Source organism: Eulemur rufifrons, chromosome 19 (assembly GCF_041146395.1).
Source record: "Eulemur rufifrons isolate Redbay chromosome 19, OSU_ERuf_1, whole genome shotgun sequence".
NCBI classification, from domain to species: Eukaryota; Metazoa; Chordata; class Mammalia; order Primates; family Lemuridae; genus Eulemur; species Eulemur rufifrons.
This window is the reverse complement of record NC_091001.1, coordinates 87,620,164-87,640,366: the sequence shown is the minus strand read 5'-3', so window position 1 is coordinate 87,640,366 and position 20,203 is coordinate 87,620,164. Positions and strand designations below refer to the sequence as shown.

The 20,203-nt window shown below is 38.6% G+C and overlaps 1 protein-coding gene across 1 annotated transcript in view; it reads right to left on the bottom strand.

Annotated features, from left to right (window-relative positions):
- Nucleotides 1–777: 777 nt before the first annotated feature.
- The window catches only part of EIF2AK2 (eukaryotic translation initiation factor 2 alpha kinase 2), a 35,043-nt gene continuing 15,617 nt past the window's right edge, over nucleotides 778–20,203 (bottom strand). Inside the window, exons 9-16 of the mRNA XM_069493990.1 lie at nucleotides 19,735–19,797; nucleotides 17,944–18,066; nucleotides 14,112–14,258; nucleotides 12,471–12,651; nucleotides 8,474–8,602; nucleotides 3,918–4,016; nucleotides 2,850–2,903; nucleotides 778–2,770 (exon numbers count right to left, since the gene is read on the bottom strand). Coding sequence (XP_069350091.1) covers nucleotides 2,645–2,770; nucleotides 2,850–2,903; nucleotides 3,918–4,016; nucleotides 8,474–8,602; nucleotides 12,471–12,651; nucleotides 14,112–14,258; nucleotides 17,944–18,066; nucleotides 19,735–19,797 — 922 coding nt within the window. The 3' untranslated portion in view covers nucleotides 778–2,644. The remainder of the gene's footprint in view (nucleotides 2,771–2,849; nucleotides 2,904–3,917; nucleotides 4,017–8,473; nucleotides 8,603–12,470; nucleotides 12,652–14,111; nucleotides 14,259–17,943; nucleotides 18,067–19,734; nucleotides 19,798–20,203) is intronic.

The window sequence follows — 20,203 nt, the reverse complement described above, 5'->3', positions numbered from 1 at the left end:
TCTTCATCCAGAAAGCTAGTTATTATTTTTATGAATGTAAATATATATATATAAGGTATTTAAAGTTTATATGGTTTGAATACTGTTGTTTAATGTTTAGTTTTCTTGTTTAAAAGTAATAAAATTGTATTAGTAGCTAAAACAAAAGAGTACATCTTTCCCTTGGATTACAGTTAAATCTTTTCCTGTCATTTTCAGCCAGCATACCAACAATCAGTCCCAAAGCCATGTGGATAATTTCAGATGGAATAGAGTTAGGCAGGAGCCGGCTTCCCTTTCTCTTACTGAATATGGGGACAACCCACCATCTGTTCAGTGGCCTAAAATATTTTGAATATCTTCATGATAATTATGCTGAAAATGTTGTAATAATGTTGATAGAACCCATGACTTCACCAGGATTGTGGTCTACATTTATAGGCCTGGGGCTAGAACTAGACCATCCTTAGATACTGGGAAGTAGCACTCCATTCTCATCTATCTAGGGTTAAAATACAGGCTTTCAGCCGGGTGTGGGAAGCTGAGGCAAGAGGATCCCTTGAGTCGAGGAGTTCAAGCCTGGGCAACATAGTGAGAGACCACATTCCAAAAATATATATATATGTATATGAATAAAAACTTATTTTTATTCATATAGGCCTTTTATGATTTCATGAGTAGGCAATAATGAAAACTCAAGGAAGCAAAACATTGAAAAGAATTTTTTAATTTGCTTTAGAACATTCACATGAAATTTGAAACTTTAAAGCAAACTAAGTTTTAACACATCATTGTCAGTTACTTTTGTTTATATTGTGTAACATTTATTTTCACAGCCCTACCTAGAATTTCTAAAATGTCTCATTTTCTTAACTAAAATACCAAAATACTGTAGCTTCTGAAATTTAAATACTTTAAATGTGCCAAATTGGTTTCCCTTACACACGTTTATTTCAAGCATTATTTGCCAAACATTTAACTGTTGAAATTTGAAAGTGAACATTATTACTTAATATTAGACACATTTTGTAGAATTAAGCATATGAAATTCTTAAACATTTCTACTACACCAATTCAAAAGCACTTACAGAGTTCCTGCTTTCCGCAGGGCAGTGCACTGGCTGCCTTGGAGTATACAAAAATAAGAGCACCTGCCCCTCTGCTTTCCACAAATTCCCAGTATAACGAGGAAAACCGCCTTGCGGGAATGACCAAGCTCCAAGACAAACTGGTAAGCACAATAATGAGGCACTAAGCAATGGGAGTGCTAGAGAGAAGATTCATTTTTAGTGGGAGATGGTGGAACACTGTAGAGGTATCACTGAATTTGGGTTCTGAAAGATGGATATAGCTTTGATGTACAAAGGTATGAGGACACAGTTAGCATATGACCCTGCACTCCTCCTGGGTATACAAATAAGAGAAATGAAAACATGTCCACATAAAACGTGGACACAAATGTTTGTGGTAGCTTTATTCATAATAACCAAAAATTGGAAACAACCCAATATCCATCAATTAATGAATTGGACACATAAAATATGATATATCCATAAAACAGGTTACTATTTGGCAATAGAAAGGAATGAAGGACTGACCCATGCTACAACATAAATGAGCCTTGAAAACATTATACTAAGTGAAAAAGACCATATGTATGATTCTATGAAATGTCCAGAATGGTAAAATCTGTAGAGACAGAAAGTAGATTCATGTTTCCTTAGAGCTGTGAGAAAATGGAGTGTGAAGCTGATGGGTATAGGGTTTCGTTTTGGGGTAAGAAAAATGTTTTAAAATTGATTGTGACGATGGGTACACCATTCTGTGAATATACTAAACACCATTGAGCTTTACACTTTATAGGTGAATTGTATGGTATGTGAGTTATATCTCAACAAAGCTGTCATTTAAAAAAAAAAAAAAAAGGCCAGGCACAGTGGCTCGTGCCTGTAATCCTAGCACTTTGAGAGGCTGAGGCAGGAGAATTGCTTGCTTGAAGCCAGGAGTTCGAGACCAGCCTGAGCAAGAGCAAGACGCCATCTCTGCAAAAAATAGAAAAATTAGCTGGGCGTGGTGGCATGCGCCTCTAGTCCCAGCTACTCAGGAGGGCTGAGGCAGGAGGATTGCTTGAGCCCAGGAGTTTGAGGTTGCAGCGAGCTATGATTGTGCCACTGCACTCTAGAGCGAGACCCTGTCTCAAAAACAGGGTGGGGGATTTCAGGTAGAAACCACAGGAGAGAGCCACTGAGTGCAAAAGCCTGTTCAGGTAAAACTGCAGACCCATGTGGCTGGGGCCTACTCGGGAAACACTGGACATGGGACGCATCATGGGAGCCTCCAAAGGAGCACAGCCCTGCCAAAACCTTAGCCCAGTGAAATTCATTTTAGACTTCTGGCCTCCAGCACTGTAAGAATAAATGTGTGTTGTTTTAAGCCCCAGTAATTTGTTAGTTACAGCAGCCATAAGAAATTAACACAGGTCTCAATCAAATTAACCCACACATATTTGAGAAGCCTTTTATTTCTCTCAGAGTTTTGCAATAGTAGTAAAAAATTAAGTGGAAAATGAAAACAAAAGGTAAATTCATATTGATATTCCCTATGAGATTTTAGATGATTAAAGGAATATCACATAACAGAAACAGGCTACTTTTTTATAAGGGCCCTAACATGTGTTTCGTTTCTTTTTCTCTGAGGCATCATCCCTCCACATTGACAAGGTTTTCAGTATTTCAGATGTGGTAGGTCGCTCTTTGGGTTGCTCTGAGAGTAATTTCTTCAGAAGAATTTTCTGTAATGATAGTGAGAGTCAATACTGAGAAATAAAACATTGAAAGAAATAAAATTCTGGATTATTTTCAAGTGCTTACTTCTTTGTCATCAAATGCATCTGAGAAGACACTATTCCTTAGATCTTCGAAAATCTGAAAATAAAACATACATGTAAGGAAATTATTTACTTGGGAGGAAAAACAAACAGAAAGCACTAAAGGCTGAGGATACTCTAAATCTAGGGTATTTCCAGATCTTTGGGAAAGTCTCTTTGGCCAAGAAGCAAGCAGGATTCCCTTCCACCCACCCTGGCCCCAATCTATAATAACAACTATCCTGACATTACAGTATGAAGTGGAAAGTGCTTCATATTCATTATCTCCCTTCATTCTTTTTCGAACCCTATGCGATAGGTACTTTCTATCAGTTTTGCAGAGGATAAGGCTATTGACTCCAAGTGGGTCCTCTTTCCTGAGCTCCAGAGTAAGATAATTCAGTTGCCCACTCCCTTTAGTAGCTCCCCACTGCCTAAACAAGAAAGTCATATTCTTTCCCCAAGTTAGCCCCAACCTGTCTTTCCAGCTCCATTGATCATCACTTCCTTGTAACATACATACTCCGATCAAAGTACAGTGCCTGCTGTTCCCGAATACACTCTGCACATCCCTGCCTCCATGCTAGAATCTCCTTTTTATTCTGAACTATTAGAAGCCAACTGATCATTCAGAGCCCAGCTTACCTGCCCCCATGAAACCTAAATCCCTACAGCTGGAAAGATCTCCCTCCTGGCTACTTCCACAGACTTTATGCCTTCTCCTAAAACATTTATAATATTTTTCTTTGAGAAAATCAGCTCCTTGAGAACAAGGCATGTTCATTTTAATGACCCTTGTGGCACTTAGCATAGTGTCTTAACGGAAAGTATTCGATCAGTAAATTTTTACTGAGTGACTCAAATAGGAGTGTTATGAGACATACACACCTTCCAAAGAAAATAAAAGTTTTTGGTCTTTAACAAAATGGTTGCCAAAACTTGAAAGAGAGAAAATTCATTTCATTTGTAGTCAGATACTAGTATGTTCAAGCCCATCCGTACCCAACGGCAATAACTGCAGCAGCACTTTGAAGGTGATAGTCAATAAATTTTGTTGCTTGAAACTATTTACCTTGTATTTCTCCATAGAAGTGCCACATATGAGAAGTTCAGCAAGGATTAACCCCAAAGCAAAGATGTCCACTTCCTTTCCATATTCTTGCGAAGAAATCTGAAGAAACCAAAATATATTCACCTTTGTTGCTTACCTTCCATAAATATCCATGCCTTCTAAAACCAAAAAAAGTTATTTGACTAAAATGTCTGATATCACACAATGTCTGTTTATTAGCAAGATCTGTGGAGTCTGACTGCACAGGTTCAAATCTGTACCACTGAATAGCTGAATTATCTGTGTATATTAAGCATCAACATGGAGATGATCTCAACTGTAAAATGGGAATAATGATAGTGTCAACCTCAGAGTCTGATCGTGGGGTTGAATGAGATACAGCAGGTAAAGCACTTAAAACAGTGCCCATTAGGTGACTTGCATGCAAATGTTCATAGCATATTTATTCATAATATTCCATAACTAGAAATAATTCAAACATCCATCCGCAAATGAATGGATAAACATACTGTTGGCATATTCATACAATGGACTACTACTCAGCAATAAAACGAAATTATCTGCTGGTATAAGCAACAACAAAGATTTTCCAACAGACATTACTTTGAATGAAGAAATTAAATACAAAAGAGTACGTACTGTATGATTCCCTTCACATGAAGGTAAAGAACAGGAAGAGCTAAGCTCTGGTGATAGAAATCCACGTGCTGGTTGCCGCTGGACAGTGGGAAGGAGGGAGTGACTAAAAACGAGCCTGAGGGAATTTTCTTGGGTGGGCAAAATGTTCTAAATACTCATAAGCTTGGAGGTTACACAGGTGTATGCATTTGTCAAAACTCAAAAATGTACACTTAAGATCTACACATTTTATGGTGTATAAATATTTCTCAACAAAATTTTTTAAATTTTAAAAACACCTAATAAAAAGAAAAGCACAATGATGAATTTTGTAAAAAATATTTTGAGGGTGACAGTATAGGATGCAGGAGATATTTAATAAAGTAATAGTTTAAAAGAAGCCATTAGCCTCCTATTGTGTTCTACTTTCACACTCCACAAAAAACTTAAATTTTGGCAAAAGGAAGAAGGAGGTGCCCAGTCCATTCTAGACTCTCAAACCATCGGACAGCTCAGTATATTTATTACTGGATAGCAAAACAGTAGAGGTATTTTGAAAGCTATATTATCTGTAAAATCATCTTTAAAGGGCATTTATAATCAAAAAGAAAAATAGGATAAACAACCCAAAAGATGAAAAATAAATAATAAGCAATCAACCAAAAGAAAAAACTATTAAAATAATGAATCTATATATTAATATAAGATCAATATTCAAATATCAATAGCTGTACAAGCATGTTCACAAGGAGTATTATTCACAATAGCCAAAAGATGAAAGCAACTCAACTGTCCATTGATGAATAAACGGGTAAACAAAATATGGAATATAAGTACAATGGAATATTATTCAGCCTTAAAAAGGAAGGAAATTCTGACACATGCCATGACATGGAGAAACCTTGAGGACATAATGCTAAGTAAAATAAGCCAGTAACAAATGGACAAATATTGTACGATTCCACTTCTATGAGGTATCTAGAGTAGTCAAATTCATAGAGACAGAAAGCAGAATGGTGGCTATTGGGTTTGTAGGGAGGGACAACGGGGAGTTGTTTAATGGAAACAGTGTTTCAGTTTTGCAAAATAGAATTCTGTGGACGTACGCACAATAGTGATGATAGCACAACGGGAATGTATTTAATAACACTAATCTATACACTTAAAAATGGTCAAGATGGTAAATTTTGTGTTATATATATTTTACCACAATTAAAAAGAAAGAAATGCATTTTTAAAAATCAATAGCTTCAGCCGGGCGCGGTGGCTCATGCCTGTAATCCTAGCACTCTGGGAGGCCCAGGTGGGAGGATTGCCTGAGGCCAAGAGTTCCAGACCAGCCTGAGCAAGAGCAAGACCCCATCTCTACAAAAAATAGAAAAATTGGCCAGGTGTGGTGGCACACACCTGAAATCCCAGCTACTCGCGAAGGTAGAGGCAGGAGGATCCCTTGAGTCCCCAGGAGTTTGAGCTTGCAGTAAAGTATGATGACACCACTGCTTTCTAGCCTGGATAACAGAGTGAGACCTTGTCTCAAAAAATAAATAAATAAAATCAATAAAATCAATAGCTTCCCTAATAACCAATTAGATATAAGGAATCTCATTTTAATAGCAAAACACTATATGTATCATGGAGAAAACTTTAAAAATATAAACCATCTTCATAAAGACAAAATTTTTTTAAAAACTTCATTGAAGCTTTCTGGGCCCAAAGAATAATAAGAAAACAAACAAACAAACAAAAACCTTCACTGAAGAATTTAAAAATGGTCTTGAGGTAAGTTGTACTATTGCTCCCAATGATGCGCTGACCTCCTGGTGAGAGGACTGCTCTTTTTTTTTTTTTCTTTCTTAGAGACAGGGTCTTACACTGTCTCCCAGAAGTACAGCGGCCCAATCATAGATCAATGTAACCTTGAAATCCTAGGCTCAAGCGATCCTCCTGCCTCAGCCTCCTGAGTAGCTAGGAAGGAGTACACGTGTGCACCACCATGCCTGGCTAATTTTTTAAAATTTTTTGTAGAGATGGGATCTCGCTATGTTGCCCAGGCTGGTCTCAAACTCCTGGTCTCAAGCCATCCTCCTGCCTTGGCCTCCCAAAGTGCTGGGATTACAGGCATGAGCCACTGCACCTGGCCTGAATCCTCAAATGTAATGCAATTGCAACCAAAATCTCAACACCAGTTATGGAACATGACAAGATGATTCCAGAGTTTACTGGAATCACAAATGTGAGCAGTTAAGAGCATCTTAAAATTGAAAAATAATGTGGCAGGTCCTATAGTTTAAATACTAAAACCTATTTTATAATGCTACAATAATTAAAATAGTATAATATTAAAGAGAAAAATATAAATCAATGGAACAGAACAAAATCCAGAAACAAACCCATGAAGGTGTGGGAATTTCATATATGATAAAATAGCATTTTTTTATTGTGGTAAAATATATATAATTTACCATTTTAGCCATTTTTATGTGTACAATTCAGTGGCATTAAGTACCTCCACAGTGTTGTATAACCATCAACACTATCTATTTCCAGAATTTTCATCACCCCTAACAGAAACTGGACCCATTGAACAACTTTTTACTCCTCTATTCCTCTAGGTATAACTTCAATGAAGTTTTCTACTTTCTGTCTCTATAAATTTTCCTTAAAATAGCACTTTAAATCATGAACTGTTTGATAAATGATGATGAAATAATTGCATATTCACATGAGAAAAATCAAATTATATCCCTTCCTCATGTATATACAAAAATTAATTCAAGTTAGAATTAATTTTCTATATTAGCAAAACCAAAATATTTTTATAATCTTGTGGTAGGAGCAGCCTCCAAAATAAAAATGTGAAACCCAACAGCCATGAAGAAAGTATTGATAAATATGACAACTTAAAAGCTTCTGTGCCACAAGTAACATTGTAAACAAAGAAGTGACAGTCAAGGGGAAGAATTTTGTAATATAGTTAGATACAGAATCAACACACAAAACATATAAAGATTTCTTATGAGGATGTTAGAAAAAGACAACCTGATTATGAGAAATGGGAAAAAGATACAAATAGAGAATTTGCAAAAAAACTGTAAGTAAATGCATAAAAAGATGGCATCCCTTAATAAAAAGCTGGAAAATGCTAACTAAAATAGCAACATACTCCTCATTCATCACTTTGGCCAAAATTGGAGACTGCAAGTATCTTAGTTTGATTGAGAGTGTGATAAAGCAGCATTCTCATACTCTTTGAGGGGAGAGTATCAACAGAATCACTTTTTTGGAATGACAGGCAGCATTTATCAAGTTTGAAATACACTTATCATTCTATTCAATCATTTCACCTCAAGGAATCTATCATAGATTATCATAGAAATATTTGTTCTGAGACCCAAAGATAAGGAGAAAGATATATAACATGTCTGTAAATGTATAAAGTTGTAAACAACCTAAATAAATACCCTTCAGTAAGAAAACAGTTAAAGAAATTATGGTATCTCTACACTTTGAAATACAGGACAATTGTTAAAAAAGAATGTGGTAGATCTACTTGTACTGATATGGAAAGATTATGATGCATTGTTGAGTGAAAAAAATCAAGTCACAAAATAACATTATAATTTTGTAATGTTTTTTGTGATGTAACTCTCACAAAATAGTTCCTTGTAAAAAGGAATGCATGCATATGTTTATGTAAAAAAATGTCTGTGTGTGAACGTGGATTTGTGTGTTTTTATAACTCACAGAAGATTATCTACAAAGATAAAGAACAAATGGACGAGAAGAGTAGGAGTGGAGAGGAAAGTTAGGGGGAATTTTCAACTCTTATTCCGTCTACTCTGAACTGTTTTAATTTCATAAGCAGTGTCTATTCTTTTTATCATTTGAAAAAATAAAAGAAGTAAAATATATATAGACAGAAAGGAAAGGGGCCTTACCTGTTCTGGGCTCATGTATTGCCGAGTTCCTGTATTACTTGTTCGCTTTTCATCGTTTTTCAGGGATGTTACAAGTCCAAAGTCTCCGATCTTTATTTGGTTCGTATCTACTAAAAATATGTTACTTGGCTATGGAAGAAACCAATACGTAATTTATATGTACCAATTTGACATACTATTATCACATGTCCAACTCATATTTATCAATGGCTATCTGTATATTTACTTATAAGACTTTTACTCTTACACAAGTAGCCCAAGTCAGGGAATTTACTATCACTGGTCTTTAAAATGCCAGCTGAAGGAAGAAAGGACTTTTCAGCTGACAGTGGAGGTGCTTGGAGCATGGCTGACTTCAAATATCTGAGGAGCTGTCAAGTGAAAGGTGGCTTCACTCTGCAAGGTCCCAGGGGATGGATCCAGGATCAGAGCGTGGAAATGACCAAAAGAGTTGCTTTAATGCATCCTAATGTCCTAATAGTGTTGTCCCAAGAGGGGAGTTAGAGAGTCCCCCATCCCAGGACAAGGCTGCACATCCACTTGAGGAAAGGTTGTACACATGAGTCCAGGTCTGATGGGGGTTGAAGCAGACACCCTTAGGATCCTTGCCAATTTTGAGATTCTCTGAATGAGTCCATTCCCAACAGTACTGCAGATCATCCTGTGCAGAATTTCTCCTGAGGGCCTTTTTAATGTCAATAGCTCCAAGCCCCTGACAACTTCTTAACAAACATCAAACATATGCCCCCCACCTAGAAAGCATACCAAGTTAACCAGAAGCTAATAACCAGCACTGAAATATTTCTTCCATGCAATTCTTTAAGCACATTTTTTTAAAAAGAAAAAAAGGAGGGGCCGGGCGCGGTGGCTCACGCCTGTAATCCTAGCACTCTGGGAGGCCGAGGCGGGTGGATCGCTCGAGGTCAGGAGTTCGAGACCAGCCTGAGCAAGAGTGAGACCCCCGTCTCTACTAAAAATAGAAAGAAATTATATGGACAACTAAAATATATATATACAAAAAATTAGCCGGGCATCGTGGCGCATGCCTGTAGTCCCAGCTACTTGGGAGGCTGAGGCAGTAGGATCGCTTAAGCCCAGGAGTTTGAGGTTGCTGTGAGCTAGGCTGACGCCACGGCACTCACACTAGCCCGGGCAACAGAGTGAGACTCTGTCTCAAAAAAAAAAAAAAAAAAGAAAAGAAAAAAAGGAGGAACAGAATGAAAAGTGGTCATCCCCATTCCACAGCTTTGTAGAAGATATTGAACAATATTCTAAAGACCATAAAAATAAGAAGGTAGTGGGTAAGTACATTAATATTTTGCCACTCTGGGAAAAGGCTAGACTTTCAAAACAATGTTGGGCTATACACACACAGACCCCATGGAATAACACTTAAGAGAGGGTCTAGTAAAGGAACCAAGAGAGAAGAGTTCACAAGCCCAGCAATGGCTAAAGCAGGAGCCAAGACGGCCCGTGCAGAAATTAGCAGTGAGATTAGAGTTCAATTAATAACAGCTAGATTGGAACCTAACGCCAAAAATACAGATGGCAGTCCGTAGATATGCGTGGGGTGGATGTGGAGAGAAAAATGTTCTTATGCTATATTCAAGTTACAACGTAGGAATATGTTGGGTTTGCATAAGAAACTGCTAGTCCCGGCCGGGCGCGGTGGCTCACGCCTGTAATCCTAGCACTCTGGGAGGCCGAGGTGGGCGGATCGTTTGAGCTCAGGAGTTCGAGACCAGCCTGAGCAAGAGCGAGACCCCACCTCTACTAAAAATAGAAAGAAATTATATGGACAGCTAAAAATATATATAGAAAAAATTAGCCGGGCATGGTGGCGCATGCCTGTAGTCCCAGCTACTCGGGAGGCTGAGACAGGAGGATCGCTTAAGCTCAGGACTTTGAGGTTGCTGTGAGCTAGGCTGACGCCACAGCACTCACTCTAGCCTGGGCAACAGAGTGAGACTCTGTCTCAAAAAAAAAAAAAAAAAAAAAGAAACTGCTAGTCCCACACAAGGCTATAACCTGACTCTGAGAAACAGGAGGCCGACTTTATGATACTATGTAAATATCTAAGCTGGATGAGACTATGTAGTAAGAATATGAGATCACTTTTTATCGGTCATTAAAAAGAAAAAAAACAATGCCACATTTGTCTAATCAGTTATATAGTACAATTAGACAAAATGCAGGGCTGCAGAGCATGAAAAAAGGGTGCAAACTTTATGTAGGAGGCACAGGAACAAGGATGACCAAAGAGTCTGGGCCTTTTAGGAGACTGGACCTTCTCCAGAAAAGCCCCCTCAGACAGGAAGCCCTCACTCCAGACACCCCTGTGTCCCTTGCCAGTGCCTCAGGTCTAGTTCTTAAGATTCTGACAGGAAGCGGTGAGCACTTGGAGACTTTCATAAGAAGGGCTACATTGGAGAAAGACCACTGTCTGGCAAAGCCACCTACAGCTGCTATTTTGCAAAGCATAATCCAAAAAGTGTACTTCTTCACTTGCATCTTCTATCATATGAAAGAAATCAGCAACTGTAGCAGCCAGAGCTAGAAAAGTTGTACAAGAGGAAAGAAGGCTCAGTATTAAAATCTGACTTTTGACAGCCAGAGCAAAAATTCTCTGCAAATAGACATGACCCAGGGCACCGAGAGTGCAGGATACAGGAGAGAGTTGGCAGACAAGAGGTGGGCACCAGTCAGAATTTCACTAATTCATTCTGAGGAGGACCAGGAAGTTAACACCTAAACTTCTGTACTTATTTGTAAGTTATTGTATATACAAAAAATTGTGTTTAGTTTGTTATTTAAATATATGAATGATTTATTCCAAAGGGAAGGTAAAATCACTCTAAATTTATCCTTTTGCACATAGTCCTGATAATGTTCCAACTTCAAAGAACACCTTCAGATATTTTTAAAGAGAGATATTAGAACCAGGTGGACTCAAACTACAAGGCATTGGATATCCAGCCCCTGGGCAGACCAAGGAAGCAATACCTTTTAGAGGCCACTAATTCCTATCTAGGCCCAACAAACAACTATATACATGGGCACTTATTTTTCTCAAGGAAATTTTTTGCTTCATTCCTTATTCCTGACTGTTTTAGACAGGCAGAGTGAGCAGATAACCAAGAGCCACATAGATAAGGTACTTCTGCCTAGAACAGAAAAAGGCAGATCCAGAGTGATCAGGAAAAGCTAAATAAAGGAATTGGCACCACAGGAGACAGACAGAAGAGTGTCCCATGAGAAAAGAACATGAACAAAGGGATAGGATTCAGCATGGCCAGCTTGTGATTGGAGTAGGCAAGTCCCAGGGACTAGAGTATGCAGGAGAGAGTGTGAAAAGCTGTTCTGTCTCTCTTCTTCCTTCATTTAGATGAGAAGGAAAAATGGGAAAACTGCTTGTCCAGACCATGAAAGCCAGAGGAAAATGAAAATACTAAGAGATGATACATATTCCAAGGTTTAGATTACTACAATGTTCTAAACATGGGGCTGAAGAAAATACCAGACTCTGGACCCAGGAGCCCTCAAGAGTAATGGAGAGATTAGGGAACCACATTCCCAAAGCCACAGTCAACAGACAAGAGTCCCTTCTGCCTCTCAAATAATAGGCCTGAGGAGCATCAGAGGCAGGGACGGAGTCGCCAATCGGCTGTGCCGGCCACAGTAATCATTTGCACGGAAATGTTCAATGTATGAAAGCTAATGGTCAACTGAGATACGACTATCAGCCAAACAGGACCAGAAGTGAATGGGGCCTTCGCATAGGGTTCATTGTCACAACAAGTGCACGAGCCCTGGAGATCTTCTGAGTAGTTCTATGGGATGGTAATGGGGCAAGCTCCGGACCCATTCTAATTTCAGAGGATAAGAGATTTTATTTCCTCATGACTATCAATCAATCACAATTCTAAAACTAATGAAGACAGATTTAAAAATTACCATACTGTATTTATCAACTAATAAAGTGCATTTTTCCACTTACCTTAAGATCTCTATGAATTAACTGTTTCGAATGTATATAATCGACTCCTCTTGTTATTTGTTCAAAGAGTTTCAAAGCCAATTCTTTGTCTAGTTTCTCGCCTTTTTTGTCATAAATCCATTGCTCCAATGTCCCTTTATCGCAGAATTCCATTTGGATGAAAAGACATTTAGTCGATGGTCTGGATATAAAATTCACAGTATGTTAAAAGTAACAATGAAAATAAACTTATAAAAAATACATTTTTAAAAAAATTATAACTTATCTTCTTAGGAACCCCAAAACATGTCTCAAAACAAAAATCTAAATTTTATAAATTTGAATCAAAATATAATAAACCATTTTTTATTTATGTCATAATTTCCCAGATGTCCAGAGCTTTATTTGTTAAGCTAATATATAAAGTATGAGCCTGCCCATTCTTTACTGCTAAAGATCCTTGATCCCTTTGCTAATACACAGGAATAGGAGCATTAATATAATGGAGTTGCAGAAAACCAAATTTCATTATTATATAATGTAACGTTGAAACAGTTTAATTCACGGTCAATCTATTGAGCATCTATTTTGTGAAAGGTACAGAACAGGCACCTACACATGAGAAAATGACTTAAACACTGTCGTTGCCATCATGGGGATTGTAGGCTAAGATGAAAGAGGTAAAGGAAAAACAAACCTAAAACAACAGCATGGGGTAGGTACTCTAAAAGTGTCAACAAATTGCTGTGAGATATAAGTTGGTGGATTGATTTTTGCTAATCATGTTTTATACTTTTTCCTGAACTAAGTCGGCCTCAATATCAATTTCTATTCTTTATATATATGTTGGCTAGAAAACAGGAAGAGGTAGTCAAGAATTTGCTGAAAGCTGACAAAGTCCTGTATGCTGATGGTCAATAACTCCTGAAATTGATGATAAAGTTCTCAATTACACAGGATGGAGATGGGGCTGGAGTCAGGAGACAACCAATGAACCGGCCCCCAGGGGCCTCAGGATTTCAGTGAGAGGACTATCCCCAAGAAAGGCTGAGTGACTTTCAAAGGTGGATGTCAGCTCTTTGGAATCTCCAGTCCTTTGGCAGTGACTTAACTGAGACAAAACATGAGAGGTGCAAGGTGGGGGTGCTCCCACCACAGCTCATTGTCTTAAAGTTGTTTTCACTGCCCGCCACCCACCATAAGTGGTGTAGCTGCATTCCGAAGAGACCCTCTGACTGCCCACACCAATCAGGGGCTGAAGAGAGGAACAGAAAAGTGCTGGCAGCTGAGGAGGGAGTCCCCAGATGCAGCACCTGCATGTTGAAACTTTCTTCACAAGATTGCATCCGAGACCTGTACTGAAGCCAGGCACAGGAGCAAAACTGTACATTCAACAAAGGAGTCAGGAAAGCTAAACCTGAGATTTTAAAAACAACTTAGGATGTAAAATAGGTTTTCTAGAGCAACTTTGGAGTCTGGAGAGGAGCAAAGAAAAGGCTGTCATTGTCTCCTTATCTGCAGGATGGAAAGATAGCAGTGTCTCTTGGAGGTGGTTGTGATTATGAAATGTGATGATTAATGGCCTCATCCAGTGGCCCTCACATAGTAAATGATAGTTTCGTTTCATCCTGTTATAGCTAGGAGAATTTTTTTTTTAGTTACCTTGGATAATTCACGCTTGGTTCACCATTCTCCGTACTGTAACCACCATTCTCAGGATCATAATCGATTCCATCCCAGCAAGCGTGATAGTGAACGATATTTACATGATCAAGTTTCGCCAGTGCTTTTACTTCACGCTCTACCTTCCTAGTTAAAAGAAACAGAACATGAAAGTGTCAGGATACACCCCTGACGACTACAAAACACCTCATGTAACAGGACATGTATCTACATTCCCTTATTGAACAGTTTGGTTCCCACACCGAGTTTTAGAATGGAAGCCAGGAGACTCAAAGGAAAAAGTGAACATACAGGAAAAAAAAAAATAGCTGTTCTCACTCTCAGCATAAAAGAAAAAGCAGTGATGTAAATAGTTCCAAACATCAGATAATTTAAAAATCACTTGTCGTGGTCTTTGAAATGCCAGTGATGCAATTTTTACATTATATTTTGTTTAGACTTGTGTTAAAAATCTTTGGATTTGACAAGCAAACCCCATTTGTACAGCAAGCATAGATAACGCAGGCAGCATGAAGAACCTAATTCAGGATTTTCAAGGTGGGGCAAAAATACACAAAGAGGATAATTTATGCAGAGACTGCAGGAGCTTTAGAGGGATGTGCTGTCAAGAACTAAAATAATTCAAGCTAAATGGAGTAAATAAATTTGAGATCTCAAAGATGAGGAAAGATAAGCAAACATTTTACAATATTAGTTTTTAATTTAAAAAATGCCATAACTCTATGACATAAATTTGTAAAAATAAGGAAAAAATACTGATACCATTACAGTCCTAAAACAATTTGTTTTTATTTTGGATTATTGCCTTTTTTAAAAAATAATTTTTTGTAAAGACAGGTTTTCATAATGTTGCCCAGGCTGGTCTCCAAACTCTGGGCTCAAGCGATCCTCCTACCTTGGCCTCCCAAAGTGCTGGGATTACAAGTGTGAGCCACCATGCCCAGACTGGATTATTTCTTACAGTCTTTCTTCAAACACATTTTTCTATCTTTGTAATTATATTTAATTTTTATCCTATTTTTCCATATAACATACTACCCTTATAGTTTTCCTTGTTGTAACACAATCTACATAAACATCACTTACAAAGTTTTTAATATAAGATTTAAAAACATAAAAAAGTAGAGCAAATAGTATAATGAACCTCTACATAGCCATCACCAGATGAAACAGTTATTGACTCCCAGCTCTTATCCACCTCCTCATTTTCCTCTGAATTATTCTGATGAACTTCCAGCATCAAATCATTTCATGTGTAAGTATTTCAGTATATAACTCTCATTTTTAATGGCAGCAAAATTATAGCCATTGATCAGGGAGAGAACAAAACCTATTTAGTCATTTCTTTATTGCTTTATTTGTCCTAATTTTTCACTGTGATTTATATCCTCTTGTATATACCCATAATTTGGATAATGTTCTTAGAACAGGTTCTCAAACAGGAAATCCTTGAGTCAAAGCATATGTACATTTTTATGGCTCCACATTCTTATTTCCAAGTATATATTTAAATATGTTGTACCAATTCATAAGCCAGTAGAAATGTCCAAGATACTGCACCTTCATCAACATTGTTACCATTTTTAAAAATTGCTATCTAATGGAAGGAACAACAGTCCTTCATTCCTACATATATAGGACTATTGTTCCTTCATTCATATATATATATATATATACACACACACACACACACTTTTAATTGGTGCATTTAGACCAGTCACATATATACACACATACATACATATATAAACATACAAACAAATACATTATTGCTATTATTATGAACAAACTGTTATCTGTGAGATCAATTAAGAATAAGAAAAATAAAAGATTTTATTTTCACTTATTCATCCCCCAATGCTTTTCTTTTCCTTTTTGATTTTTTTTTATTGTTTCAAAATATTTCGGGGGTACAAACTTAGTTTTGCAGGATACAAACTTCTAGGCTGGCAGTTGTTCTGTTTAAGAAGACTGAAGATGGGGCCCCAATCTCTTCTGGCTTGTAAGGTCTCAGTTGAGAAGTCTGCAGTTAGCCTGATGGGTTTTCCTTTGTAACTTAGTTGATGTTTTTGCCTCACGATTTGCAGGAGTTCCTCCTTCATCTTGACTTTGGCCAGTCTGATGATTATGTGTCTTCGTGATTGGCTCTATGCAATGAATCCCCCAGGTGTTCATTGAGCTTCCTGTACCTGGATGTCTAAATCTCTAGCAAGACCAGGGAAGTTTTCCTCAATCATTCCCTCAAATGGGTTTTCCAGCCCTTGTGAATTTTCTTCTTCACCCCCAGGGATGTCTATGATTCTTATCTTTGGCCATTTTACTTAATCCTTTATTTCTTGTAGGCTTTGTTCATTCCTCTTAATTCTCTGTTTATTTTTGACTGAATTAATTAATTTGAAAGAGTTGTCTTCAAGCTCTGAGTTTATTTCTTCTGCCTGGTCTAGTCTATTCTTAAAACTTTCCACTGTGTTTTCTTCATTCTTGTTAAGTAAAACAATGAAGAAGGAAAAACCCTTGTTTTGATGCCGAGGAGGTATGAGGATCTTTCAAACCCAAGGCACTGTCCATGGGGACAGGAAGTAGGTTTGTTTGACTGGGATGAAGAGCACCTGACACTCCATGCCTGCTTGTGCTCTGCTCACATCATTTTCCTTAGCCCAGATCCCTTTTCCATCTTCTTCTCTAGTCTTTGAGGGATCGGTCTTGCCAATTTACACACAGTAACAATTGTCAGAGAGCAACAAGCAAGATCTGTGAACTGGTGAAGACCTTCTTACTACGTGTTTTCCTTCCTGAACGAGTTCTGCCATCCAGTGGAGGGGGAGGGGGCAGATAACACATAAAGAAACATGGGAAGCAATGGGTTCTAGTGGGAGCACAGTGGACTGGTGTTCCAGCGTGGATGAGTTCTCAATCTCCACCTCCTTACATAGTAGCGTCCAAAGACAGTCATCATCAATTCCTTCCCTTCCCATACATGCATCCACCCCTCAGATGAAGAGAGGGAGTCTATTTGCCCTTGACTTGAGCTGGCTTTAGTGACTTGTTTAACCAATATAATGTGGTGGAAGTGACATTCTGGAACTTCTAAGACTAGGTCAAAAGAAGACTTGCCACTCCCTCCTGTTCTCCTGATGACTTGTTCTGGGACGACCCTTGAAACTCAGCCCTAAGTTGTGAGAAGCCCAGGCCATGTCATGAGGCCATGTGTGTGCTCTGGTTGACAGTCACAGCTGAACTTCCAGCACAGCCAGCGTCAACTGCTAGCCAGCTTGGTTATCCAGCCCAGTCGAGCTTTCAAATGACTCCTGACTGCAAACACGTGGGAGACCCCATATGAGAACTGTCAGGATGAGCACAATCAACCCACACGACCATGAGGTATAACAATAAATTGCTGTTTTTAAGCCACTGCATTTTGGAGTAGTTTATTATGCAATAATAGATAATCAGAACAATTACTAACTAGCTTTTACCTTAGACAAATCAGTTTGCATCTTTGCATCTCAGTCTCCTCATCTATAAAATAAAGAGGTGAGCCTAGAACATCTCAAAGGTCACCTTAAACCAAATGATGCTATAGCTTCAGTTTTCATGACAGCCTCAAAAGGATGATCAATGTTATATCCATTTTTTACTGAAATAACCACAAAGTTCAGAATAAGCCAAGCTCCTCTTGGCAGAATGAAATGTTTAAGGAGGACCAGAAAGAAGTGAATGATACACCAATAAAGAAGAGGGAAACATAAAAGAGAACAGTGCAAGTTCAATATACCTTCTCATTCAAAAAAATAAAACATTTACTACTTACTCGCTATTATATTTAACACGCTTGATAACGTAAGTCTTTCCATCAATTCTGTGTTTTGCTTTGAAAACTTGGCCAAATCCACCTGTGCCAATTGGTTCTATTTCTTTAAAATCCTTGGCAAATCTTAAAGACAAATACCACTGTTATTCTGAGATTCACTGTCCACACTTCCCTCCTCCCCACCCACTTTCCCTGTAATGGCACTTGTGAAATGGACTGTATAACAAACATGATTCGCTCTTTCTAATAAGAAAGGTCCACTTGGCAGAAACTCTTGACTCACAAAGGGCAGTCCCTCCTCATCCTCTTCCCATAGAGAGCCCAACATAACAGATCATCCCTGGGAGTCACAGTCAACTCTTGGCTGTTCAAGAGCCATGATAAAGAATCCTATCACAAGCACAAAATATTAGAAAGAATTGCCTTATTGTGTGCCACAGCCACCACCATGCTCTTGTAAGAGAAATGGGCATAGGCTCTGAGGCTGCCTAGGTTCATAACTACCTGGTTTTCTCTCCTCCTTCATGCCCCACATTCCATCACTAAGCCCTGTCAATTCTACTACAAAAACATATCTCTGGTATCTGTCCACTTTTCTCCACCTCCAACATCTTCATCCCGGCCCACACCTGCCTCAGGCTCCTGCAGTACCTTGACTCCTGCAGTACCCAGACCTCTGACTTTCTATCCTGCCCTGCTCCCATCCACGATCCACAGGGCAACCAGAGGGATGGAAGCTGAGTCTGATCATGGCTCTCTACTGCCAAAACCCTCCAATCGCTCAACCTTTGCATTCAGCAAACACCAGAAAGCCCTTAAGTGGCTTGCATGGTGCCACATGATGTGGCCCTTGCCTCCCCCTGCGGCCTCATCTCATGGCACTGTGCCCTGCTCACTGTACTCCCAACATACTCCAAGCCTCCTGTCTGCTTCTTGAACACTCAGCATTACCTTTTCCACCCTCTCCTTCCCACATGCTCTTCCTTGCACCCAGCACAGAGCCTCCCCACTGCTCTGTGCTAACTCATCCTTCAGGCCTCCCCACAAAGGTGACCTCACTGGCTTGCCTCACCTCTCACCCTAAATCCAAGGGTCCTGCTTCCATTCTCCCCATGTCATTGCTTTTCCTTCAGAGCTCTGACCGTAGTTTGCAATGGTAGATTTTACATGTAATTGTTCATTTAATGTCGGTCATCCCCACAAAACTCCACAAGAGCAGGAACCGTTTTTCTATTTGTTCCTACTATAAACCCAAGGCCCAGCACAGTGCCAATTATATATTAGATGCTTAATAAATATTTGTTGATTCTTTATTGTTTTTTAAACTTATATTCAGTGCCCTCTGTTGCAAATAGGCCTCCTTCATTTTAGATATTTCATTTAAACCCAAATACCCTTTGGGTATTTGGAGGAACCCTTTTTTCAAGTGAAATGTGGTATGGAGCTGGAAAACAGAAAACAAATTCAGGTAGATCAATTCTGATCCCTACGAAGTACTTTCTTAAAAAAAAAATCATTGGTTTGCAGGAGTATTTGCTTTCAATATTAAAAACTTCCACAGATGCCAGAGAAATGCACATAAGCATCAGAGAGATCTACATGTACCACACTCCCTTTGGGTTTGTCTAAATCTTACTTCTCCAAGAGATGATGATCCTTTGTAGGGCTGATTTTCCTACAACAATTAAACTGTTTAGGCGGAAACATAATTTAACCTCATAACAGGCCCTTAAGAATCTTCTGTTGAATGAACATATGCTTAAACAATTCTATTTCAGAGTTCCATCTTACCTGATGTCCACAGTATGCTCGTTTCCATTCCCCTCAGGAGGATAAAATCTAGGTGCCAAATTTCTAAAAATTAAGAGTAGAATGTAAAACTCAAATAAAACTGGAATCAAATATAACTTGTTTAGAGTAGGTTTTATGTCTTGCACTAGGCTTTTTATATTTTGAGTCAACTATTAGAATAACAGGGTAGCAAGTGTTAACCTTTTTTCTTTATAAAACTATATACCTACAGTTCTCCTCTGTCTTCTAATGATGTTTCATCCCTTTCCTGGTTCCTTTTCTCCCCTGAAAACACTCATTGTTGACATGCCACTAGCCTTTCCTTTTCTTCCTCTGGACTCAAAACCTCAGGAAGTGCATCTCCTTGCACCCTCATTCTGGCCGTGATTCTGGGAATAAGCCACATGCAACTGGAAGTGCAAACACCACCTAAAACTGAACATATCCAAATTGGATCTTCCCTTTAAGC